The sequence below is a fragment of the Salvia hispanica genome, chromosome 6 (assembly GCF_029641045.1).
Source record: "Salvia hispanica isolate PSC_SH4W2 chromosome 6, Shi_PSC_v1, whole genome shotgun sequence".
NCBI lineage: Eukaryota > Viridiplantae > Streptophyta > Magnoliopsida > Lamiales > Lamiaceae > Salvia > Salvia hispanica.
The window spans coordinates 35,924,488-35,941,044 of record NC_142697.1 but is presented as its reverse complement, the minus strand read 5'-3'; the positions used below and the strand labels follow the sequence as shown (position 1 = coordinate 35,941,044).

At 38.7% G+C, this 16,557-nt stretch overlaps 5 protein-coding genes across 6 annotated transcripts; all 5 read right to left on the bottom strand.

Annotated features, from left to right (window-relative positions):
• Positions 1–1,309: 1,309 nt before the first annotated feature.
• Positions 1,310–2,048, bottom strand: LOC148923732 (F-box/LRR-repeat protein At3g03360-like). The gene is made up of 2 exons (XM_089061596.1): positions 1,960–2,048; positions 1,310–1,880 (listed from the first exon to the last, which is right to left on the bottom strand). The coding sequence occupies exons 1-2, from the start codon at positions 2,046–2,048 to the stop codon at positions 1,310–1,312; spliced, it is 660 nt and encodes a 219-aa protein (XP_088917722.1).
• A 592-nt stretch (positions 2,049–2,640) lies between these two features.
• Positions 2,641–4,637, bottom strand: LOC148923731 (uncharacterized). The gene is made up of 3 exons (XM_089061595.1): positions 4,593–4,637; positions 3,475–3,612; positions 2,641–3,021 (listed from the first exon to the last, which is right to left on the bottom strand). The coding sequence occupies exons 1-3, from the start codon at positions 4,635–4,637 to the stop codon at positions 2,641–2,643; spliced, it is 564 nt and encodes a 187-aa protein (XP_088917721.1).
• Positions 4,638–5,679: 1,042 nt separating this feature from the next.
• Positions 5,680–7,896, bottom strand: LOC125206750 (uncharacterized). Its single transcript, XM_089060186.1, has 3 exons — positions 7,785–7,896; positions 6,486–6,626; positions 5,680–6,075 (listed from the first exon to the last, which is right to left on the bottom strand). Exons 1-3 carry the CDS (start codon positions 7,824–7,826, stop codon positions 5,680–5,682), a joined length of 579 nt encoding a protein of 192 aa, XP_088916312.1. The 5' UTR covers positions 7,827–7,896.
• A 562-nt stretch (positions 7,897–8,458) lies between these two features.
• On the bottom strand, positions 8,459–10,434 carry LOC125207743 (large ribosomal subunit protein eL6-like). Its single transcript, XM_048107218.2, has 4 exons — positions 10,134–10,434; positions 9,935–10,041; positions 8,841–9,022; positions 8,459–8,751 (listed from the first exon to the last, which is right to left on the bottom strand). The coding sequence occupies exons 1-4, from the start codon at positions 10,376–10,378 to the stop codon at positions 8,596–8,598; spliced, it is 690 nt and encodes a 229-aa protein (XP_047963175.1). The 5' UTR covers positions 10,379–10,434; the 3' UTR covers positions 8,459–8,595.
• A 4,546-nt stretch (positions 10,435–14,980) lies between these two features.
• Positions 14,981–16,557, bottom strand: LOC125207807 (MICOS complex subunit MIC10-like). 2 transcript variants are annotated; one of them, XM_048107307.2, is made up of 3 exons: positions 16,270–16,557; positions 15,832–15,971; positions 14,981–15,306 (listed from the first exon to the last, which is right to left on the bottom strand). In XM_048107307.2, the coding sequence occupies exons 1-3, from the start codon at positions 16,400–16,402 to the stop codon at positions 15,292–15,294; spliced, it is 288 nt and encodes a 95-aa protein (XP_047963264.1). In that variant the 5' UTR covers positions 16,403–16,557; the 3' UTR covers positions 14,981–15,291. The 2 variants fall into 2 exon arrangements, with proteins under 2 accessions (XP_047963264.1, XP_088916741.1); XM_089060615.1 differs by lacking the exon at positions 14,981–15,306 and having other exon boundaries at positions 15,686–15,971.

The window sequence follows — 16,557 nt, the reverse complement described above, 5'->3', positions numbered from 1 at the left end:
GGTATTATTGTGGATGCTCTATTGTATATCTAATCTAAGTTAAATACTAAAACAATCAACTAGAAAGATGCACATGACGACAAAGACATTGAATGAAAAATAATAATTCAAGGTAATGTATCCAATCATTAGTCTAATTACATGTTTAGAGCAACAACAAAAGAATTAGCAAAGCATAATGAACGTAAGAACACTTGAAATACTCGAGACCTGGTAGATCTAAATGACATCATTTTGTAAAAATAAAAATTCACCATATATATCTAGTCTAGATATGGTCCTTAGCTCAAAACACATAGGAACAGAGAAATGATAGTCATGCAACGTTTATAATTTAATAATAATGCCAGAATCTAAATTCACAAACTCTAGTCTAGTCTCTAATCTAAAGTATGTTCACATTTATTCTTGAAGTAACATACAAGTGTTTAAGTTGGTCTTTTAGACGCCTCCTTGCTAATATTTCTTCCTTCATTTGGTTTCTAGAAATGCGATCCCACGGCATATTCTCGCAAAGCTCGAAAGATCGTGAATCTAAAATTATCTTGTCCAGTGCCACACCGTGTTGCACCAACTATGTAATCATTTGTAAATGATTGCACACACCACGATAACCAACAAACTTTATTTCCTTGATGTGTGAATAAGCCCTCCGAACATTTATTTTTCTACTAATCCCCGAAACATGATAATTAAGCAAGTGATACTTAGAAAACATTTTCGGGGTCCGAAGCACCTTCTTTTCTGCTTCGCTAATATCTTGGTGCGACGCCTATAAATTCAGTAATCAACAAAGTAATTCATCTTATCTATCGACAAGTTTGGTCAAATTCTAATCAATCTCCTTACTTTATAATATGGTCACATTGAAAAAGCCACCTTCCACATCATACATAATTTCGTCCAAATTTCTCAATTAAGTTAGAAGATGAATTTGACATGTTTTTATTTCAATTTGCACTTAGAAAATGGATAGATAGTTACCTCTATGACAAATCTTCGCAAGCATGGTGCCACACTAAACCAGCCTATTATTGGCACGAGAGAACAATTGTCACGGTAATCACTCCCAACCACCACCACCAATTCCTTAAGATTAGGCATCATCTTCTGCAAAGTGTCCTGAACAATATGCGTATATATCATCATAATAAACAAATCATACTAACCTAGCTAATTAATTTATTGAAAATCAAATCAATCACAAGTGTACATTACATTGCAGGTAACTCTGAACAAAGAGTATATCTTGAGCATGGTTAGTTGTGGAAGCACAGTATCAAACATGTCTATAATCTTTCTTATCTCATCAAAAATATAACATCTCCTCCGCCCATGCCTGAATCCACAGCTCAGTAAGGAGAGGAACATCGGCTAGCACGAAACGACAATCTCGTTTCCCCGCACTGGCATACTTAATGCAAACAACCTTCGATTCACGAACCACAACAGACTTGAGACTAGCACACCGGCCGATTTCTAGGGTTTTGAACACAGGTGAGGTCCCAACAACCACCAGAGATGAAAGCGTATCCGTTCCGGACACAGTCAGTTGCTCGAGGAGACGACAGTTCCCCAACAAAAAAGCCACAGCCTCACCACTCACATTCACACAACTCAAACTAAGTTTCTTCAGCAGCCTCAGATTGTCGGGGAAATTCTCTTGTTCGTACGGGAAGAAGTAACACTCATTAGCCGAGCGGGTGTTCAAGATCAAATCAAGATTCTCAACCTTTCTATTCACAGCGTAGCTAATCCAAGCATCGATCCATTCCGTAAAATACGAAGATAAATCGAAAAAAACCCTAAACTGAACAAGATTAGGGGATGATTTTGGGATAAGAGTGAGAAGTCTATCAACCCATCTAGCATACTTGCATCTTAACGTGTGTAAGTTATAATCAGTGAATGTGTTAATCCAATCAACATCAAGATCTAATTTGGATGGTCCACAAGTACCTCCATCGAGAGCAAAGTATGCTAGTCCTCGTAGCTTCTTTCAAGCTCAACGATGATAATATTAACCCTAATATATCATCCGGAAGCATGCTAATTCGATCGCCCTGAAAACAAAAACATGAGATTATTAACATAAACAACTTAGTATCAATAATAATAGTGATTATGATTAGGCAGATTTTTACCCGTGGAGTTCCGTTGCATTTTCGCCATTGATAGTTTTATATTCAAACCTACATTTGTTGTGCATATGTATATAGCCGATTTGTGATAACTATAGCAAATCTTTTTTTATTATCGGTTGAATCTATATGGATATGTTAAATCTTCATTTCAAAATGAATATAAAAAACGGAGCGCCAAATAAAAGTTTGAATTTGAAAGAGTTATTTGAATTAGAGTATCGATTAGCATTAAATAAAATCGTGATGTCAGAACATGTGATCTTTATCCAAATTCAGTGCAATTAGTTATAAAAATAATCAAACAATTAACTATGTATTTCTAAACGAAACAAAATACATTAAAGTAGAGATTTTTGTGTGATGATAGTAACAAAATTTCACATAGGAATGGCTAGAGAAATGATAATCATGCAACGTTTATAATTTCATGATAATCAAGTGCCAAAATCTGGATAAAAAATTGATATTTTGAGAGATGAAATTCACAAATCCTAGTCTAAAAAATGTTGACATTTATTCTTGAAGTAACATGTCTAAGTTGTTTCTTTGCGAGCTTCCTTGCAATTATTTCATCCTCCATTTGGTTTCGAGAAATGCGATCCCACGGCGTATTCGCACGAAGCTCGAAAGATCTTGGATGCACAACTATCTTCTCTAGTGCAACACCGTGTCCCATCAACTGACTAATCATTTGAAGATGATTAGTCACTCCACGATAGCCATAAAACTCTACTTCCTTGATGTGAGAATAAGCCCGTTGAACTTCGTTATTGTTGTTAATCTCCGAAACATCATAATCAGTACCATTAATCAAGTAATCCATTTTCGGAGCCCACAACACATTAGTTCTTGCATTGGTCTCATCTTGGTGTGACGCCTATAAAATCATTAATCAACAAAGTAATGCATCTTATCCATCATTATATAACCACACTGAGTAAATCAAAGATATTGGAAATGGATATTTTTTAAAATAAATCAGCGAATTCCCTAAACTTTTAAAAAATATCAATTATATCATAATTTTGATATTTTTCTTAATTATTTATTGCAAGAATTGGAACGAAATTTCGTACGATGTAGATGTCGTGATATCATAACTTTGCCATTCTTTTAATTCCCATTATTAGTTTAATAAAAAAAAATACACCAGCCACCTTTATATCACTATCACTTCCACATCATACATAATTTCGAACAAATTTTCACCATTAATGAAAATGTCAAAGTTATGATATACATTTGTATAAGTTATGAAATTAACCAGAATTTAACTAAATTTCATGAGCTTTTTTAGCAATTTGAACTTCGAAAATGAATAGATAGTTACCTCTATGACAAATCTCTCCAAGCAAGGTGCTATGCTAAACCAGCTTACTATTGGCATGAGAGAACAATTGTCACTGTATTCACTTTCAACCACCACCGCCAATTCCTTAAGTTTAGGCATTATCCTGTGCAAAGTGTCCTGTACAATATACATATATCATCTTAATAAACATGTCTAATTTATTGAAAATCAAATCAGTCACAAGTGCACACTACCCCGCAGGTAATTTTGTAGTTGTAGTATATCTTGAGCGTGTGTAGTTGTGGAAGCACAGAACCAAACATGTCTATAATGCCTCTGATGTTCCCAATACAATATTGCATCTCCTGCCCGTGAGTAAGATGAGGAACACGGACGAGCTTAAAATGACATTTTGGTCCACCCAGACCAGCATACTTGATGCATACAATGTTCGAATCACGAACAACAACTGAAGGCATTTGAACACCGGCAACTTCCCACCAACCTTGAGAGACTAAAGACAGTTGCTCGAGGAGACTACAGTTCCCCAACAAAAACGCCACAGCCGCATTACTCACATTCGCACAATGCAAACTAAGTTTCTTCAGCAGCTTCAGATTGTCGGGGAAATTCCCTTTATGGTATGGGAAACAGTAAAACTCTTCCCGTGGGTAGGAGTAGGCATTCATGATCAAATCAAGACTCTCAACCTTTCTACTCACGGCCGAGCTAACCCAATCATTGATAAATCCACTGAAACTCTGAATCTGACAAGGTTAGTGGAGGATTTGGGGAGTATGGTGAATATGCGATCAACCCATCTAACATAATCGCATCTTAACTTGTTGATGTTATAACCTCTCCGGTGGTATTGTAGTAGTATTGTTGTCGAATCGAGATCAAGATCTAGTTTGGGTATGAGGATCCACAAGTCCCTCCATCGAGAGCAAAGTATGCTAGTCCTTATAGCTTCTTTCAAGCTCAACGAAGATAATATTAACACTAATATATCATCGGAAAGCATGCTAATTCGATCACCCTGAAAGTGAAAACAGCTCAACACTGTCACCTATGTGTCTATTGGTTTAATTAATTACAATGGTTAAATATTGCTTACATAAACAACAATCAATAATGATAATTAGGGAGAATTTTACCGTGTAGTCATCTTCGACTAGTCGCCTACGTAGCCTTTTCGCCATTGTTAGTTTACTCCTCAATCCTACCTTTAATTTATTTGTGTTTGTGCATATGTTATATATATAGTCGATCTATAATAAAAGGATCAATACCAAATCTTTTTTATTATCGATTAGTTACAAAAAAAATAAGGCTAAATTAAATCTTCTTTCTCTAAAGAGAGGGTATCTATTATCTTCCTGTATATCTATATCGATATTATAGACATTTGTATGCATAATTTTATTGATGTATTTATTTAATCTGTAAAAAGTCAACATAATTTAGAAATAAACATGACAGAGACATATCACATATGTAATTTTTGTTTGATGGAATTTGTTTAGTATGATATTTAGACACTAAATGAGATATGTGATTGTTGATTCTAACAATCCTTAAATAAGCTCTTCAAATTATTATTCGATTTAATGTACGTAAGAACATGGAAAACACATCAACTTGAAACATCTATATATTACTACATGTTAAGTAAATACTAATTCCTTGGTAGCTAAACACTTATCTTAAAGCTAATTTTTTAGTGCAAGAAACTAAAACCGATTACTATTCGTTCAATTCCAACGACTCCATTTTCAAACTATTGTCGAAACAAGTCAAGTTCAATAATTTGTCGTCTAATCCTGAGTTAAAAGACACATTAAGAATGACTAAAACAATCAACTACAAAGGCGCACATGACGACAAAGAAAATGAATGAAAAATAATAATTCGAGGTAATTCATCCAATCATTAGTCTAATTACATGTTTCGCGCAACAACGAGAGAATCAGCAAACCATAATGAACGTAAGAACACTTGATACACTCGAAAACCTATAGTTCATAGTGGTCTGGCAATTTAAGGCACGGCATGACTCATATGGCCTTGTCATGGGCAACGAAAATATGTCACAGAGACAAGCGAATATTCTCAGGTGTACATTAGGAATAGAGAAATGATAATCATGCAACGTTTATAATTTAATGGAGTAATAATCAAGAACCAAAATGTGGATTAAATTTTGATATTTTGAGATATGAAATTCACAAACCCTAGTCTAGTCTAGAGAATGTTGACATTTATTCTTGGAATAACACACAACTGTTTAAGCTGGTCTTTTGCACGATTCCTTGCAATTATTTCATCCTCCATTTGGTTCCGAGAAATGCGATCCCACGGCATGTTCCCGCGATGCTCAATAGATCGTGGATCTACGGTTATCCTCTCTAGTGCAACACCGTTTCGCACCAACTGTGTAATCATTTGAAGATGATTACGCACACCACGATACCCAACAAACTCTACTTCCTTGATATGAGAATAAGCTCTCTGAACTTCCTTCTTTCTGTTAATCTCTGAAACATCATAATCATCACCATAAAGCAAGTCATTCATTTCCGAAGCCTCCAGCAACTCCAACATCTTCTTTCCTGGTTTGATCCCCTCTTGGTGTGACGCCTATAAAATCATTAATCAACAAGTATTTCATCTTATCTATCATTATATAACCACACTTGGTAAGTCAAAAGATATTGGAAAGGGCAAATTTCTGAAAATAATCATGCCGAATTCCAGTAAAACCCCTAATTTAACACTTTTCAACTATGTCATGCCAGGAATTTGGACTAAATTTTGTATGATGCAGAAGTCGTGATATATCATAACTTTGTTATTCTTCTAATTCCCATCATTAGTTTGAGAAAGAAAAAAGACCACACACGTTTATTTCACGGAGGCTTCCACGTCATATGTCCCAATTTCTCGCCATGAACCATTAATAAAAATGTCAAAGTTATTATATAATTGACCATTTCTGACCGGACAGAATTCGAGCAATTGTTTTTCTAGCAATATAAATAGATAGTTACCTCTATGACAAATCTCTCCAAGTAAGGTGCCACACTAAACCAGCTTATTGTTGGCATGAGAGAACAATTCTCCTTGTAATCACTCCCAAGCACCACCACCACCAATTCCTTAAGATTAGGCATCATCCTCTGCAAGGTGTCCTGTACAACATATGTATATCATCTTAATTAACATGTCATAGCCAATTTATTGAAAATAAAATCAATCACAAGTTTACATTACATCGCGGTTAATTTTGTAGTTGGAGTATATCTTGAGCGTGTGTAGTTGTGAAAGCACAGAATCAAACGTGTCTATAATGCCTCTGATGTTCGTAAAATAATGATGTATCATCAAGTGCGGCTTCCCATGAATCCAGAGCTGAGTAAGGTGAGGAACACCTTCGAGCTTGAAACGAGACTGTGGTATACTACCAGCGTACTTGATGCAGACAACATTTGATTCACGAACCAAAACAGAGTAGAGACCAATGCACTGGCTGATTTCTAGGCATTTGAATGCCGGTGACGTCCCAACAACCTCCAAATATGAAAGCATGTATCCACACCAGTTGCTCGAGGAGCCTACAGTTCCCCAACAAAAACGCCACAGCCGTAGCACTCACATTCACACAATCTTTAGCAGCTTCAGATTGTCGGGGAAATTCCCTTCATGGTATGGGATCTGCCGGTGAGTAGGAGTAGGAGTAGGTGCTCAACATCAAATCAAGACTCTCAACATTTCTACTTACGGCCGAGCTAACCCAATCATCGATCCATCCTCTAAAGGCCGAAGGTAAGTCAAACGCCACTCGAAATCAGACAAGTTTAGTGGTGGAGGATTCGGGGAGTATAGTGAATAGGCGATCAACCCATCTAACATACTCGCGCCTTAATTTGTCGATGCTACAATTTCTCGGCTTGTATAGTATTGCTGTGGAATCGAGATCGAGATCAAGTATGGGTGTGATGATCCACAAGTACCTCCATCGAGAGCAAAGTATGCTAGTCCTTATAGCTTCTTTCAAGCTCAACGAAGATAATATTAACACTAATATATCATCGGGAAGCGTGCTGATTCGAACACCCTGACAGTGAAAACTCAACATTGTGACATATGTATCTATTGGTTTAATTTAATTACAAGTATTAAGTTCATAACAAATGAGTATAAAGGAAGCATACAACAAGATTCTACTAAAGTATTTTTGTTATGGTTGTAACAAAATCCAGAACAGAATTTCATTATCAAAATCATTAAAGTGTTAGATACGGCTTACATAAATAACAATCAATAATGATAATCAGGCAGATTTTTACCGTGTGGTCATCTTCGAGTCGCGTCCGTTGCTTTTTCGCCATTGTTAGTTCACTCCTCAACCCTACATTTATTTCTTGTGTTGTGCATATATAGTTTGTTTTTTTATTTCTTCTGTAAAAAAAAGGATCAATACCAAATCTTTTATATTATTGGTAGCAAATATACACACCAAAAAATCTATAAGGATATACTAAATGTTTTTCCTATTTATTTTAATCTCGATGAAAGAGATTATTTTAATTTTATATTCTAAAATTATGAAGTCATGTCTAATTTGCATAAATTTGTTTCCAGAATGTGTTCAAGTGTATATAGTGAGGTTGACAAACCTGACATAGACATGTGATTTTTGTTATGAAATCTGTTTAGTTTAAGGCTTTAAATTAGTACAATGGGTTACAGAAGAAACGAGATACTACTAGTCAGTCGTATACTTGTTGATGTTAAAACACTTATATATACTCCTAAATGATTTGTCTCTAAATAATTGGATACATAATAAAACAATTAAACAATCGTATAACTTTTTCCTGAATATTGGTAAAAATATCATATATTAACTTGGTAATTCAATTATTTAAAAGATTTCTAACGGTGGTTCCTTTTTGTTGATAGCTGTCTGAAATAATACCTTTTGCATGGGTGAAAAATATGAAAATAGATAAAAATCGAGTAATATGACAATCAAAACTTTCATAAAGTTTATACGAGAGAAATATTCGTCGCAATACAAACCTTAATGAGATTAGGTTCAAGTGACAAAAAAGCAGACAATAAATAACAAAATAGTGCCTACGTCTCAAAGTTACTCTAAAACACCAACTCATGTGGTTTTTGGCCAGCCTTCAACGAGAACCTTGCTCCCAAATAAGCCTTCAGATCCGGGACGGCTTCCAAAGCCTTTAACAACGGAGCATCAACGGCCTTCTGGTCATCCTTCTTCTCAGCTGGGAGTGTGTTCTTCTCCTGCAGTTTTACAGTATGCACAATTAGAAGCCAAACAAAACAGCTCAGAAACCAGCCATGTGTTGTCAATATGATGTGTGGGGACAAACCTGCTTGTCAGCCTCAAAGAACTCGGTCTCTCCCTTCTTCTTTTTCTTCTCAACTTTCTTTCCAAAGTACTTGTCGTCAAACTTGGAAACGTCCACGCCTGAAATGTCAACTTTAGTGGAGGTTCCAATGACGTAAGCCTGGTTGACACGTCTTAGGGGAACTCCATTGACCTTGTAGGGACCTGTAGCAGCATTAGAAAGAAATAAATGACCACATTCAAGACTCAACATCTACCAAGAACCACATTATCATCAAATAACACCATTAAATAAAAAAGGGCTTGGTGGGAACTATATTTGCCTCTAGACATGCATAATTCTCTTAAGACTACGTAAGTAAAGATGTAACAAATGTATTTCTCATGGCAAGTCCCAAGAGGTAATTGTGGCAACCCACTACCCAAGGCAATAGGATATGAGAGCTCCCCCTCCGGATAAGATGTGAGAGGTCCACTGAAACAGAGGACCAAAACATGGAATCAACAGAAGGGGATTGATGTCTGGTGATTAAATCACTTGGGCAATACAAGAATTTAATATATCTTGCCCCAAAAAGGTGAATCACCATAGTAACTCAGTCTCCATCCACAGCATCAAACACAACTACGGTTATGGGATATGATTACTACAATAACTAACATTAACTAACCTCAACTCAAGACTGAAAAAATAGCAAATTGAACCAGAAGGGCATAATAACAATTACAAATCATTTCTCATGGCAAATTCAAAGAGGTAATTATGGTAATACACTAATTACCAATGCACTATGGGGGACCAAAACCAATTTGGATAAGCTCACTAGATTATCAACAGAAAGGCTTGCTGTTCAACAATTTCAATTACTAAAACTGAAAATATCAACCAAAAAGTGAATACAAAAAGTGAATACACCAAGGCAATAAAAGAAAACATAATCATAATTTACAGCTTCTTTCAAGGCAAACAAATCAGTTATACACCAAACATTTCAACAACCAAAAAACAGTTCAATATAAGGTCTGCATAAACTATGTTCATTTCGATTATAAATCAAACACCTAATATCTACCTAAGCAATCATTCAAATCTGGCATAAAGTATAAAAATCTCACCAGTGACAAGGAGCAATCCAGAAGTGAGCTGCTTCAGGAACACAACTCTCTTCCCCTTAAACCTCCCGGTCAAAATGATCAACACAGTTCCCGGAGTAACACTCGCCCTGCAGCAAAACAAATTTACGAAAAATCAGCTCAAATCCCCAAACCCATATGAAAAAATCACCAACACAAAACCCTAGCAAAATAAAAAAACCTGAGCTTGGTAGGCTTCGCCGTGCGCTTGTTAGAGAGAGGCTTTTTGATGTCGTCGGCGGGGTAAAACTTAGGCGGCTTCTCCTCGACGGCGGCGAGCGTCTCCTGCTTGGCGTGGACGGGGAATTTGCCTCCGTTTTTGGCCTTGATCGCCCAGAGACCGCGCTTGTGGTACATCTGGGAGCGGGAGACCTTGCGGACGCCGGGAATGAGCTCCGGATTGCGGGTCTTCTGCTTCGGCGCCATTGCAGGTCACTGTGTGTAGTGTGTGTGAAGAGATGCAGGCGAGGTTGGAAATGGGGAAGACAAACCCTAGCTTCATTTATATTGGGCGTCTAACCTAATTCAGCCCTCTTCTTAGTGGGCCGGTTATTTATATGATCATTTTATGGGCTTTATTTTGTAATGTATAGTTAATGGACTCATATATGGGCGTGATGTGAAAACTATAGAATCTATGCTCAAAAAATGTACGGGGTATTTTGGAGCAATGGAAAGCTCGTGAACGAGACGAGTTTGAGCCTGATTTCAAACTCGATAGTTTTATCGAACCGAGTTTGTGCTTATTGGTGCTTAGTTAATTGGGATCGTGAAACCTGTTCAAAATCCATTTTTAGTGGAACAAGTTTTAATGTTCCCTCCGTCCCATAATAGATGTCACACTTTCCTTTTTTAGACAAAAGATGTCACATTTTTTTATGGAAAAAGCTCTTTCTCAAATTAATATAAATATATTATTTTCTCTTTCCACCTAACACTAAACAACATCTCCTAAAATCTCGTGCCATTCTTCAAGTGCGTCATATATTATGGGACGGAGGGAGTAGCACATTTTTAAACATTCTTATAGTCTTTCACAATAATTTGAGAAGTTCGAGCTCAAAAACCATTCATACTTATATCATACAAGCCGAACTTGAGCTCAACCTTGAACAATATCACATCACGAGAGCTCAAGGTTAATGAACAATAAGACATAAGCCTGAGTCGAGCTCAAATACCCCAATATTTAAATGACTCGAACTCAAGTAGTCTAGTATTCAACTAAGTTCATTTCATTATTTCAATCACAAAGCTGAGGAGCTTAAGCTCCCTGATTGTATTGAGTATGAAGACTGAAATGAAAGTAATTAATCTCTAACATCGGCCTTAAAATTAGAGTCCAGGTACAATGCATATTCTATGCGGGCTAGGATTAAGGTTTAATGTCTTTGCCTACATATATCTACTATCTCATTGTATTTTATATAAAAAAATACTCCCTCCGTCCCGCTTTAGCAGTCCCATTGACTTTTCTGCACTCCTTTTGTAAAAATGATAATAAATAGTTAAAGTGGAGAAATAATAAAGTAAAAAAGAGAATAATGTAGATAAAACTCTTCTCTATATATTTCTCTTTTTTACTTTATTATTTTTTCACTTTAACTATTTATTACTCTCATTTTTACAAAAAAAGTGCAGAAAAGTCAACGAGACTGCTAAAACGGGACGGAAGGAGTACTAGTGTAAATCATTGGTTTAGCATCACAGACGTATGTATGTCATAACGAATTAGGTAAATAATTCCTTATATTTCGTCTTTTTATATTCGTTATTATTTGTGATTATTCCCCAATAGGTTTGATTTTCCTTTTTTTTCAATTAAATATTAAGATTTTTTTTCAAGTTAACGATTTTGGCCTTTTTATTGCCAAAAACTTGATAGGAGTACTTTTAACTCCAAGATTTATTTCAAGATTGACCATTTTTAAATGGACACGATTGTTTATTATATCACACTTATTTTGAATGGTGTTTAAAACTATTAGTAATCCAATTTGCATTTTCATTTTCTAATATTCGTTGTGGACTAACCCATTAGTTAACCTAAAAATTCATTTTTGGTTGTGAATCAAACATTTTGTAAAGTGGGAACCATTCTTTGTTAGCGAGGATTCCGTGAACACATGTATGCTAAGAGCATCCGCAATGGTCGGCTAGCGACCGGCTAGCCGATTCGTCGCGCTAGCCGAACCATTGCAATCGGCCAGCGCGAAATCGGCGAGCGCATCGGCGTGGGCTGGCCGATCGCTCGTCGCTAGCCGATCCGCTGGCCGATCGGCTAGCCGCCATTGCAGAGGCCCGATCGGCCAGCGATCGGCCAGCGCCGATTTTCATTTTTTTTTTTTTTTTTTTTTAAATCATATATAAACGCGATTTTCGTTTCATTTTCATTTGCACCACTTGTTTTAACGAGTTTTCTCTCTCTCTAACTTTCTGTTCAAGAGCATCATCGAGTGATGGATCACAACAACGAGTCCAGTCCGGCGACGAGCGGCTCTCAGACTCCTACAGTACCCGTGGGATCTGGATGGGGGCAGATGGGCCCGGGATTTAACATCCCTTGGAATCAGATGATGGGGATGATGGCTGGTGCGCCGGGGGGGCGATGGGGGGGAACCAGGGGGGTATGCCGTGGGGGATGCCGGGCGGCGGGCAGGGGAGCGGCGGGCAGTCAGCGCCCGGGTGGAGGGGTATGTCCCAGATGCAGCAGCAGATGATGTTGCAGCAGATGATGGGGATGATGTGGCAGGGGGGGATGCCGGGGGGGATGCTGCACGGCATGTATCCCGGGATGCCGGGGGGGGTGCAGGGGTCACCGGGAGGGGACGCGGTATATCGGCCCTCGCTTGATTTTTTGACGGCTTCGTCTCACACGTCGACCCCAGTGGAGACGCAGTTCTCTGGCGATGACCTTCTGTCATTGCACGATATGGGGATCGATCTCGGGGAAGATGATACTCCCGTTCCAGCGACGCGGGCCGCGCCGAAGAAGAAGACGAGGGGGAAGGGGAAGGGCAAGGCGGTCGGCGAGTCATCGCAGCCCGCTGCCCCTGGCCGGAGGAAGTGGACGGAGGATGAGTACGCCGGGGTGGCCAAGGGGTGGTTGGAGGTGTGCGACGATCCACTGGTTGCGAACAACCAGCGGGTCGTCAACATGTGGGCGAAGATCAGTGCTGCCTATAAGAGGCACTGCCCGCACGGGAAGGACTTCAGCAACGAGGAGGTCCGGAAGGGGTGGGAACGCACCAGGGCCGCAGTGGGCCGTTTTGCGAATTTGTACGCCAACGCCCTCCGTCAGCTCAAAAGTGGGCAGACTGAGGACGACGCCCGGAGGATAGCCGCGAGTCAGTTCCCCTTGGAGGGGAAGTATAAGGAGTTCACCTTCTGGGAGTGCTTCTTGTTGCGGAAGGACTCGGAGAAGTTCCGGGCGGGGTGCGACGCTGGGTGGCCGAAGAAGCAGCGACTTAACTATAGCGGCGACTACAGCGGCAGCAGCGGCGGATCCCACGACCTCCCCCCGGATGCTGAGGAGTTTCCATCCCCTCCTTCATTTACTGGTCGCCCCCGCCCGGTTGGACAGAAGCGGGCGCAGCGGGCTGCGAGGGGCGGATCCCCCCTATCGCCCCGCGAGGTCCAGTCCTCCGCCCTCCCAGCCGCCCCACTCGCGTACACTCTCCATTCGCGTAACCAAACGCGGGCTCAGATGTTACAGGTCTTCCGAGAGTGGAAGAACGCCACTGACCCCACGGAGAAGAGGATTCTTTTCGAGATGCTCGAGAGCATGCGTGCTGATTTAGAGATCGCGACGAGGAGGCTGGGGGGTTCCGACGTGGGCTCAGATACCACGGATGGCGGCAGCGGCGGCGGCGACGACCACGAGGAGGGCGACGGCGACGGCGATGAGGAGTAGAGAGTGGCGGGGCTCGGGTGTTGAAGCCCTTTTTTTTTAAAAAAAAATCATGTACTTTTTTTTTAAAATCTTTGTACTTTTTTTTTAATGGAATGGATTATTTTTCCCGTATATGTGTCGTAAATTTAATTCCGTATATCGCAATTTTAATTCCGTAAATGTAGTATATTTTGAATTGTTTTTATTGCGGCTGGCCTATGGCTGGCCTAAATCTGACGTGGCAGGTGGTTTTTTTAGTGTTGCTGACGTGGCAGAGGAGAGAATGGCTGGCCTATGGCTGGCCTATTAACCATTGCGGATGCCCTAAGGAGCCAATTGGGGATCATGGTGTGCAACCGGATGCCAGCGTGGAACAAGGATTATCCACGTGCAAAGGAAATGAGAAATCTCGTGAGATTGCTGACGTGGAGAGCAACGCAGCAAGTGTGCAGGACCACAAGCAGAGCTGGCGTGATGTGGTAACACAAGGTGGAAAAAAGAGGGTATGATATCTGATTTACTACTAAAAACACTGTCTTTTGATTAGTTCGTTAAAGATGCTTTTAAGGTTGTTTGCTAGCTCATTCTAGATGATTCTCTAACTAGATATATATATATATATATATATATATATATTGTAATGGGGAAATGATCAAAATAAGAATGCATTTAAATCCAGAAATGCAACCCAAATCTTGGCCCTAGGATTAGATGATCTAATGGTCAATAATTAACCCAAAATACGGAAGATCATAATTAAGTAGTTTTAGGTCATATTATAAGATTTGAGTTTATGTCATGGTAAGATCATTTTAGGTCATGCCTAAAAATGAACTAACTATGACCTAAAAATGCCCTACGTATGACCGTGTTCTGCGTTTCTATATTTAAATCTGGTCTTCATAGATCAAAACCCGATTGTAATGTGTTGAAGCAAATATAAATGAAAATACACATCCGCCATCTTTAGTTATCTGCATCCTCTCTTTATTCATCACTATGAACAACTTTCATTTTCTTCATTCTGTCGCTTATATCCATTTGGCTTTCTTGATTCCTTTCCCTTTTCTCATATTGGATCAAACATTTCATAATTATACAATGGAACAAGTGACAAAATTATGGAACATATCAACTTATTAACCACTCAAACAATTGCACATTTCCTTTTTCATAGTTCTACTTCAACGACTAGATGATTTCTTATAATCCTTTACATTAAAAAGTAAAATACGAGCCAACATTCATAAACAAGGATCATCGCAATCTCCGACTAGGTTCAGGCCAGAGATTCAATCGATAAGAGATAGCATTTATGACAAGAGTGCAATAGATCAATGTGTTATTGAGTGGCGTGAACAATAATCTTGGAAATGTATTTTCTAAGTCGAGACGATGAAAATATAGGGAAAATGGAAGTCGAATCCTAGGAAATGAAGTTGTTTCTCTATTCTTCCGTAGTCTGCAACGAATAGATTCATTGTTCAAAATGATAATTGATATGAGAGGGGAAAGGGGTAAAGTTGTTTCGACAAATAAAGAAAAACACATTTCAAACTCACATCTATTACCGACTGTCTAAGCTGATGCATTTTCATCTACGTACATATACCCACTAATCTCAAATTTATATGACAACTTTTAGTTTGTTTATCCTTCAAATATTCAATCCTATGTTTAATCAATCAATCAATCATATGACTCTCAAAGTACATAAACTTCCTATATCACTAGACAAACACGCAACGATAAAATCTTCATATACCACCTCTATTTACTCATCAGCTAATCACATACCAGAAAACCACTAATATATTCAATCAAAAGTCCAGAAAAGGAAATACTAAAATAGTGCAGCCACACTCTTATTAGCCAGAAATTCGTGATTTACTTCTCGAATGGAACATATAAAAGACAATGTGACAATCATATCTCCAAATGAAAGCGATACAATACAATCCGTGATGCCACTGACTCATTTACTTACCTCAGGCAGAGTCGTCTCAGAAACGTTAGGAGCCAATTTTGGTGACGAAGTATCGAACTTATGCGCACACTCTGAGTATGCAGAGCCGACCCCCAGCCCGGCACCAAACGCTACTGAAGCCCAGCGCGTTACAGGACTTCCTGATGCAACATTCGACATAGATCGATAAACTAAATCCGAGTAAATATGCATTCAAGAAATTTGTATGAAAATGCTAAAACAAAATCTCATCATCATAGAAAAATCACAACAAAAAAGTTGAATTGGAGAAACAAATTCACCACACATTCTGCATTCTACATTTACAATCACTCAGCAACACTTCAAAAAAAAAACACAATCATTTAGCATATGATACAAATTGCAAATCACAGCTCCAACTATAACATGTCGATTCACAAAACTGAAAATAAATTAATCTGAGAAAGAAACACTCACGGAAGAGGAGAAGTCCGGCGAAACCGCCGGCGAAAGACGAGTAGACGAAGCGGCGCACGCTTAAATCGACACAGGCGTCCCATTTCGCATTCAAATCGTACTTCTCTGGAATCTCAGCTTTGTTTTCCACCATTTTTAATTGTTTTTCGACAGAATTGCTACAATTCCTTTCCAATTTTGACTCCGGAATCCCTCTTTCTCCCAATCAACAAACAATTTCTCTGCGATTTCAACCGATGGTTACGCTTTGTCTCCGATTTCCAAATTTTTCCTCTTTTCCTTTTTTCA

Excerpts from the sequence above, each read along its gene's own strand:
- LOC125207743 (XM_048107218.2), bottom strand. The coding sequence starts at position 10,378 with ATGGCGCCGAAGCAGAAGACCCGCAATCCGGAGCTCATTCCCGGCGTC. Across the intron at positions 10,042-10,133 it reads GCGAAGCCTACCAAGCTCAG|GGCGAGTGTTACTCCGGGAA; the intron begins GTTTTTTTATTT and ends GTTTTGCTGCAG. Across the intron at positions 9,023-9,934 it reads TGGATTGCTCCTTGTCACTG|GTCCCTACAAGGTCAATGGA; the intron begins GTGAGATTTTTA and ends ATGCTGCTACAG.
- LOC125206750 (XM_089060186.1), bottom strand. The coding sequence starts at position 7,826 with ATGGCGAAAAAGCAACGGACGCGACTCGAAGATGACCACACG. Across the intron at positions 6,627-7,784 it reads GACTCGAAGATGACCACACG|GACACCTTGCAGAGGATGAT; the intron begins GTAAAAATCTGC and ends TATGTTGTACAG. Across the intron at positions 6,076-6,485 it reads TGGAGAGATTTGTCATAGAG|GCGTCACACCAAGAGGGGAT; the intron begins GTAACTATCTAT and ends ATGATTTTATAG.
- LOC125207807 (XM_048107307.2), bottom strand. The coding sequence starts at position 16,402 with ATGGTGGAAAACAAAGCTGAGATTCCAGAGAAGTACGATTTGAATGCG. Across the intron at positions 15,972-16,269 it reads CGCCGGACTTCTCCTCTTCC|GAAGTCCTGTAACGCGCTGG; the intron begins GTGAGTGTTTCT and ends ATGTTGCATCAG.
- LOC148923731 (XM_089061595.1), bottom strand. The coding sequence starts at position 4,637 with ATGGCGAAAAGGCTACGTAGGCGACTAGTCGAAGATGACTACACG. Across the intron at positions 3,613-4,592 it reads TAGTCGAAGATGACTACACG|GACACTTTGCACAGGATAAT; the intron begins GTAAAATTCTCC and ends TATATTGTACAG. Across the intron at positions 3,022-3,474 it reads TGGAGAGATTTGTCATAGAG|GCGTCACACCAAGATGAGAC; the intron begins GTAACTATCTAT and ends ATGATTTTATAG.
- LOC148923732 (XM_089061596.1), bottom strand. The coding sequence starts at position 2,048 with ATGCTTCCGGATGATATATTAGGGTTAATATTATCATCGTTGAGCTTG. Across the intron at positions 1,881-1,959 it reads ATACTTTGCTCTCGATGGAG|ATGCAAGTATGCTAGATGGG; the intron begins GTACTTGTGGAC and ends ACACACGTTAAG.